Raw genomic sequence first — 9,166 nt, forward strand, 5'->3', positions numbered from 1 at the left:
AGATCGTCGAACAATGCTCGGATAAAACTCAAAGCTTTCGAGTGATACCTTCGTTAAGTTTTCACTTAAACAAAGCGCTATAACTGAGATCAAAGGGGCTGAAACTGAAATCCATGCATTATCTAAATATTCTTCAAATGTTGGGCGATACTCAGTGTAATACCATCTTGCCTCCAACATATAAGCTTTACATAAATCTAACCACTGATATTTTCAAGCATTTTAGGCAATATTATAATTTGAAAAGAATTTCTGCTTCATTTAAAGGTTTTAATTACATTACCGCTCTTTTAAGGTATGGAAGAACATCCAACCCCCTCTCCTCCATGATTTTGCATGCCACACTATTTACCATGTTGAATAGTTCTGAAAAACATATCTTTATATATTCAGGAAGTGCTCTAACAGCAGCAAATTCCCACCTGTGGAATCAATGGTGTATAAAATCAATTGTATATTATTTAATTAATGCAAATATACAAATTAGTTGCAATTCAGAAAATTTTCTTTGTTATGTACCTTTCAACGGCATCAGTGAAGAGCTGAAGCTCATCCAACGAACCATAAATGTCATAGATATCATCTATAACATTTATAAAGCATATTGCTTTAGCAACTTCTATTCTGAGTGTTGAGAACTGTGGTTCCATGGCCAAACCCACTGCCAAGAAGTAGCTCTCCACAGGCCATTCTCTTGCAAAAGTTACTTTACCACCAGTTGCACTACTTATTTTTGTCCACCAACTAAGACATCATAACAATATATTATTTAATCGTCCTTGCATATATATATTCCAAAAGGAATGTCCGGATGCTATTATACGAGCCTCGGTCATCCCTCATGCGTCTAAGAATTCGAGTACCACACTCTACACTCGGGAGGAATCGAACCCCAGACCAGAGAGACTTACAACTGACAAGCAGATGCACGACCAACTGATCTAAGTACGTGACACATTCTTGCATATATACATATATAAGGAAATTAACAAGCTATACATACGATGTAATCTCCTTGAGCTCTCTGATGTAGATGCTTTGAGTCATGTTGAAGTCGAGTTGAGCGAATTCTATTACAATTGGGTCCGGATTAACTTCTTCTATGTCGCGAGCTAGCCGGATGAAAATTGGAGCTTGAAGCTTTGGAATTCTATGGTGGAGAGGAAGCTCCAAGGCTTTGGCTATGTACTCTGAAAGCTTTGGATTTGTTGAAGAATTTGATGTCTTTAGATATCTTAGTTGTTTCAGAGTAAACTCCTTTAGTTCATCTAGCTCATCTTCCCCATCCATAGCAAGAAATGAAGCCTCATAGAGGCTTAATATTCCTTTGGTATCATGGAGTACAGAAGGCTTGTAGGACCCATTCTTATCTTTGTAGCATTGAACCAACAAATCTGTTCCGGAATAACAATTTTAGCAGTAATAAATTAATTTGCTATTACAAGGCAAAGGTTTTTTAAGATAATTAAACCATTTATAGTTTGCAAATTTATCAAGCATGTATCCATGTCTGTATGTAAGTTTGCTTAATTGATTTGTGTGGTTAAAGCCCTTCCCTCATTGCGCCTTTGTTAGGTAGGGGTTTTTACATTTTCATGAGATTCAATTTTATGCGTTGAAATTTTCTCTTTGTCGCATATTATAGGCTCCATAAATAGATACAAATAATGTTCAAAAAAATATCTTCGGACGACCGCGTGGATCGCACTACACCGAATGCACGATAGCATAAGTGCGATTCACGCTGGCATCCGAACAACCAGAGTTTGTACATTATTCATTGATAAAAACACTTAGTGAAGAAGATCACACACACATCACGCGCACTAAACAAATTAATTAAGTAGAAGATCACACTTAATAAATTAATTAGAAAATTTCCATAACCTTTGGAGGCCACAAGGCCATGCTCCCTTGAAAGCCTAAAATACAGAGCCATGACATAAGCATCCATGGTCATTCTTAACTCTTCTTCCAAGGTTCTCATCAAATGTAACGAATCTTTGATCTCCTCTTCAAAATGATAGGCCACTCCAAGCTTTTGCAGTAAATCAAAAAGCTCCAGCTGATCAGCAAATCCCTTCTCCTTAATAAGCCACTTCACTTCCTCCTTCAGCTCCTCTCTTCTCTTTACATGCACATCTCCCTGTACATAAACATATATACATATATGATCCAAAAAATGTATAGATATAGATTAGATAAGAGAAACAATGCAAATATATATGTATGTTACAGTGAAAGAAGTAATGTTCAGAGACTGTATTTGGCTGTCATCCCATGGGCTCGGCTGATAGTTTGTTGTTCTTCGGATGGGAGTGGATGAGATCGAAGCAACAGAATAACACTTGTTGTAAAGACGGGGGAATGGAGATGATGAGAAATATTGAGCATTATGATGTTTTCTAAACGGGAGAAAGTAACGGCTATTTACAGAATAAGCAGAGATCTGCAGATTTGTAAGTGAATGGGGACAACTCATTCTTCTCATTGAAGAAAATTTGGAGGGGAAATGTAAGAAGGAAATGTAGGAGGGGGAATGTGGAAGTGGGTTTTATTGAATGGCTTAGGCTCTGTTTTGAAAAATAGTAGTTGTTTGGAGAAGGGGTTGTGAAGTTTCAAAAAAATGTGGTGGGTATAACAAATTATTTATTAAAATTATTTTTTGAAAATGTCGTTGCACAGCTGGCGGCAAAACACAACTTTCAGCTATAACTTTTTGAAAAAGCAATTAAATGCAATTTTGATAAATAGAAAAGATTGCGATGCTACACCGTAAGTAATTTGTTTCAATCCTAATTTATAGCCTGTATACATGCCAAATATTGTAGTTATTTTTTATGAGTGTCACAATTAAATCATTCAGAATTTAATTAAAAATATAAAATATTAGTAGAAATTTTAGCATGAGTTTTAATATTTAACTGTGTTGAAGAATTTAGGGCAAAGAAACACAAATTCAGAAGAAGAACACAAAGATTTAACGAGGTTCGGCAAAGATGCATATGTCCTCGGGAGCAGAGCGGCGACTTTATTTCAATTCCAATTTCAATTTCAGAAAAAGATTACAAAATTATTCCTAAGATTACAAACATGACACAATATATATATATATATATAATCTTAGAGGACAATGTGTAATTACAAAATTACCCATGTACCGTACTGCGGGGGCAATTCCCCCGCACCCTCAACACACATAACCAAACTCCACCGATTGGATAGATTCTTCCGCTCCGCTCGCTTTGTTCTGCTCTAGCATCTGTCCTTCATGTAGTATATGAGCCATACCTAACAAAATGAAAGAAGAGTTTGATTTGTAAACATCAATATTTGGAGTCCTGTATACCTAATTGGTCCATATTTTTTTCTGAAATCTTCAGAATAAGACGACTCTCACCAACTCATGGGCAATAATTAATTTATTATCTCCAAAACGTGAAAAGCATTTTTCAGCCATTTATTGAGGCTGGCCCACTATATTTTGATTAATTTAAGAAAACATGATTAAAGACATTATTTGGACATTTATCAGTTTCTAATACTATAATTAGTTTGTATTAGTTTGGTGTGCAATAAAATATTGATGCCAAGAGTGAGATAGATGGGGGTCTTAATCTTGTTCGAAAATTCATCATATGAATTCATTTATGTCATCAAATAGATAATAATTATTTTGCCACCATCTACAATCTCACTTCTAAGATTTTGAATCTGATAAAGCCGAGCTACTCTAAGAAAGCCCCGATCGCATTTGACCAGGTACAGATTGTTTTTACAACGACTGTAAGGTAAAGCTTATTATTCCTTACTTAGGTAACGATCTTCAAATTGAGAATTATATCTCCTTATGTTAAGAATTATAATAAGAAATAATTTATTCTTATAAGAAGTTACGAAGAATAAATTATTTTCTTAATATAAGGAGATATTTCCTTGCCTATTTTGTTGAATTAGGAATTATTTGTTTTCCTATTTTATGTTATTTCCTATATTAATTATCTAATAATTAATATGAATTAATTATTGGAGATATCAGGTGATATATCTTTCCTTTCATATCATTTTTTTTTCTATTATAAGATTCTTATAAGGGTTATTTATTCTCTCGTTTATATCAATGAAACAATATGAAGTATTCCACTTTATTTCGCATTATTTTGAATTTCAACATGGTATTAGAGCGAGGTTTCGTACCCTATTCACCGGTCCTCCTTTGAGATGTGTCGGACTCCCTTCCTGCCATCATCTGTGCAGGAAGGGAGGGACACTCATCTTGATATTTGAAACGACGACTTTTTCTTGTTCTTCAAATCCCTAATTCCCCGCCACCTCGTTAGTTTACAAAAGCCATGGAAAGTATCACAAAGATGCGCTCCCATAGGTCGATCTCGATGCTGCCTCGGAGTCTGAACCAGAGAACAAGAGGCGTATCCCCTATCGCCGTCTCTGGGTCTGCACATCGGCATCATCCTCAGCAGCATAGTCGTCAAGCCTCCGCCTACCAATACAGCTAATGCCTTGCAAGCTAGATTGCGATCAGAGACTCCTTCAGTCAGCATACCGCAACCGATGATGGGGAGGAACCATCTGCATCACACTCCTAACTTTTTCAGATCCGACTAGAAGCTTGTTGCCACTGTCATCGCCTAGAAATGCACGGGCTGGTGTTTTGGAGGATTCTCCTTCTCCGAGGTCTTTCAGAAAGTTGGGGGATCATACTTCACTTCTATACACGACTCCTATTTTTTTTTGGGGTGTAAATTGTGGTTTTTTAACATCACCACAAACCATTAAAAAAAAAAAAAAACCAACATAACATTGCTTAATCTAACAAATGCCTGCACCAGCGGTGGGGCTCCAGCCAGGGCGACACCAGTGATGCCGCCACCCGCCTCATCATCATCCCGCCGAAAATATCGCTGTCGTGGATCGAACAATGCTGGAAAAATCCATCATCGGCCCTTCCTCCTGCAGTATTCTTTTCTTCCCTGTCAAAGCATCAGGGCTCCTGCAATATCTTTCTTCCCTGCCAAAGCGTCAGGGGAAGCTGCATTTCCGGCCGGTCATTTCTCCTGCAGCATTTTTTTCTTCCTTGCCCAAGCTTCAAGGGAGTTGCATTTCCAGCTGGTCATTTCTCTTGCAGTATTTTTTTCTTCCCTGTCAAAGTGTCAGGGGGAGCTGCGTTTTCAGCCGGTCATTTCTCATGCAATATTTTTTTTCTTCCCTACTAAAGCATCAAGGGGAGCTTTGTTTCCAGCTGCCCTTTCTTCTGCTGCTTTCTCTGTCAGCAGAATTTACTAGGTGTGAATTACATGTTTTCTCTGCAGCCAACGACAACCGTTGTCAACTAAAAATCAGTTTTTTTGTAGGTTGTCTTGCAAAACTCAAAATTCAGTCAAGCCTGAATCAAGCAAATTCATCGAAGCCTGAAAATGTCGAAGCCTGAGAGTGCCGAAGTCTGAGAGTGCCCAAGCCTTAGTGTCGAACCCTGAAAATGTCGAACCCTGAAAATGTCGAACCTCTAGAATGTCGAAGCCTAAGAGTGCCGAAACCTGAGAGTGTCGATGCCTCAGAGTGCCGAAGCCAGAAAAAATCGAAGCCCTATGGTGTTGAAGCCCGATAGGCCGAAACATATGGGAGACAAAACTCAAAATTCAGCCTAGCCTGATTCTAGCAAATTCGATAATCCAAACGATCAATTTTTCTAACTACTCAACAAGTTAGGAATTATTAACATACATTCCAAATTTGAGGGGGAGTGTTAAGAATTATAATAAGAAATAATTTATTCTTATAAGAAGTTACAAAGAATAAATTATTTTCTTAATATAAGGAGATATTTCCTTGCCTATTTTATTGAACTATGAATTATTTGTTTTCCTATTTTATGTTATTTCTTATATCTCCTAATAATTAATATGAATTAATTATTGGAGATATCATGTGATATATTTTTCCTTTCATATTATTTTTATTTTTTTATTTTTTTTATTATAAGATTTTTGTAAGGGTTATTTATACCCCCATTCATATCAAACAAAGTATTTCACTTTATTACGTATTATTCTGAATTTCAACAAAATTGAACATTATTTATTGGATTGGAAGCCGACCGTGGTGGCCTTCTTTGAATATATGGATGTTGATATAGAAAAACAAGTGTGTTGTTACGTCGCATGTTAGATTGAAAGGTTTAGCGAGGGCATTGTGGCAGCAATTGATTCATTCTCGTGGGAGAGGGAAGAAAACCCTTCAAAAGTTGGGTTCAGATGAAGTAACATCTATGTAATCATTTATTGACTTCCGGTTATGAAGAAATATTGCATGTGCAAGCTTAGAGAAGCGCTCAAGAATATCGCTCTGTTAGTGCTTACGCTGAGGAATTTTATTTTTTAATGCTTACCACCAAAATATATTATTTTACATGATATAGTTATTTGTTCTTGGTTTTGCTTTTGATCTATCAGGCTCTATACCAATTTGATATCAGAGACAACTATGGCCGCCGACAGCAGCATGTTGAGAAAAATAGGACGAAGAAAACAGCAATCGACACAAATCCAGAAGAACACAGAGATTTAACGAGGTTCGACAAAGATGCTTACGTCATCGGGAGCAGTCGGGAGCATCGGGAGCAGAGCGGCGAGTTCCTTTCAATGATCAGAAAAGGGTTAACAGAATTCAGGGATACCTCCTGGGGTTACTAACATGCCTATTTATAACCCCAGGAGTAAACCTAGGCACAACATGTAATTACAACATTACCCCTGTACCATACCGCGGGGTTTTGCCCTCGCACCCCAACCCACGTAACTTCCCAATTTGGACAGATTCTTCCACTCCGCTCTGCTCCAGCGTCTGTCCCGATATGGTATATGAGCCATACCATAACAAATGGCATTACAAGCTTGACTGAGGATTTTGCTCCAATGTGTCGAATGGTCTCCTATCGGGCTTTTTAACATATTAGCAGTACGATTGACCACTTCAATTTGTCCGTCTATCTTCGATGATATACATAGCTGTGATGGAGATTTATATATGATCTTTTCCATACTTCTCTCTAAAAGAAACTAATGAATTTAATGGAGGATGCCATGTAAGCATACTATTTCACAGAAAAATGGCGTGGAATATTGACGGCATGGAAATATTTCTATCTTGAAAAAATGGCAAACTACTACCATGATACAATAAACATCTCATTTGGTCCTTGAGAGGTTTGGAATGAAGGCCAAACTGATGTACTCCCAAATTGAATTGGGCACTGGAAGTAAATTTTACACCAACATTTCAAGTAGTGCCTTCGCTAACCTGACAAATTGGACAACATACTACAAATTGAACAATATCCTTTTTAAGCTACCAAGTACAAAAGAAGATTACAGCTGAGCTAAGGATTTGTCACTGCAAGAATGTGCAACAATCTATCCAAATGCAATTTTTTGATTAGGGATGCTAAACTTTTCAATGAAGTAACTCAACTAGCCTGTTGTCTTGGGAGAATTCAACGTCAATTTCGGTAGTGGAGGTATTCGTTTCAACCAAAAATAGTTTATCAAATCGTGTAATAACAAGGACAGGGCCTGAGGTCAATGTTGTTGTTATTTAGTCCATATAAAGTTTGTAAGTTTTAGGCAATTGGTTATTGGTGCAATCAAAATACTAAACCTTGAAATTAATCTCTAGCAAAATTTTGTGTGCCCAAACTCAATAGTTGGCACTTTCTGTTGATCAATATGGATGCCCGTTGAGCTAATGATAGCAAATTCACATTTAGAAATGTTGAGGTAAAGTTTGAGCCCCCGTATAAATAAAGCTTTCAAACCACAGACATCATTCATATTTTTTGCAGTAATCAATATATCGTCAACATACAGTAGCAAAAAATTAAAAGAACCATCATCAAGGCTCTTCATATAAACACAACAATCATACTCACATCGCCTGTAGCCAATCTGCATCATGTAGGAGTCAAACCGCTTGTACCATTGTCTTGGAGATTGTTTCAACCCATACAGCGATTTCTTTAACCTGCAAACCAGATGCTCTTGTCCAGGTTGAGTGAACCCTTCTGGTTGCTCCATGTAAATCTGCTCATCCAAATCACCATGCAAGAAAGCAGTTTTAACATCCATCTGCTCTAAATGTAAATCCCAAATAGCTACTAATGCAAGCACTGCCCTGATTGAAGAATGTCTGACCACAGGAGAAAATATTTCATCATAATCTATCCCCTTCTGCTGCGAAAATCCCTTTGCAACCAGTCGAGCCTTGAACTTTTCCCCTTCTTTTTCTGATACCGTTGGTTTCCTTTTGTAGACCCATTTGCACCCAATGGTCTTCTTTCCCTCTGGAAGCTGAACTAGCTTCTAAGTGTGGTTTTTCTGCAAAGACTCCATCTCCTCAACCATTGCACCCATCCATTTTTCTTTCTCCTGGCTAGTGATAGCTCCTTGAAAAGTGGCTGGATCATCGTTGTTGATGAGAAGTGCACATGAGACTAAGTCTTCATAACCCAACTGCTAGGAGGCCTTACATTGGTGCGTCTCTGTCTATCTCTGGCTAGATTGTAATTCTGCAGATCATCTGGAATAGAATCACCAGGTGTTGGATTTGAACTTTCACCTCTCTCAAAAACTACTGGTTGTTTTTCTAAATCCATCTGCACTGCATCTGAACTGGAACTGTTCCCTGACACCTTGTCTTGATTCTGCTGTAACATAAACTGCTCATCAAAAACTGCATCTCTGCTGATCACCGTCTTCTTTGCAATTGGATCCCAAAACTTATATCCTTTTACACATTTCTTGTAGCCCAGAAAGATGCACTTCTTGGATTTTGCATCAAGTTTGGATCTTTCATCTCCAAGTACATGCACATAAGCAGGACATCTAAAAATCCTTCAATGATCAAATTTAACTGGATTACCTGTCCATGCCTCTTCTGCGACCTTGCCACCCAATGATGCTCGAGGTGATCTATTGATGAGATAGCATGCCATATTCACAGCCTCTGCCTAGAAACTCTTAGGAAGCCCTGCATTCAGTCTTAAGCACCTTGCCCTTTCAGTTAAGGACTTGTTCATCCTTTCTGCCACACCATTCTGCTGTGGTGTCTTCCGCACTGAAAAATGCCTCTGAATCCCATGCTCCTCACAGAA

The 9,166-nt window shown here is 37.8% G+C and overlaps 1 protein-coding gene across 1 annotated transcript; it reads right to left on the reverse strand.

The window, feature by feature from the left end:
• On the reverse strand, positions 1 to 2,562 carry LOC110028541 (terpene synthase 10-like; the record flags this gene model as incomplete). The annotated part of the gene is given in 6 exon segments (XM_020730439.1): positions 1 to 204; positions 284 to 422; positions 520 to 744; positions 1,004 to 1,394; positions 1,888 to 2,146; positions 2,237 to 2,562. Coding segments are annotated over 6 exon segments (1,473 nt in total), but the record flags the coding sequence as incomplete, so codon positions are not given.
• Positions 2,563 to 9,166: the final 6,604 nt, after the last annotated feature.

The sequence above is a fragment of the Phalaenopsis equestris genome, unplaced genomic scaffold (assembly GCF_001263595.1).
Source record: "Phalaenopsis equestris unplaced genomic scaffold, ASM126359v1 Scaffold000513, whole genome shotgun sequence".
Classification (NCBI taxonomy): Eukaryota; Viridiplantae; Streptophyta; class Magnoliopsida; order Asparagales; family Orchidaceae; genus Phalaenopsis; species Phalaenopsis equestris.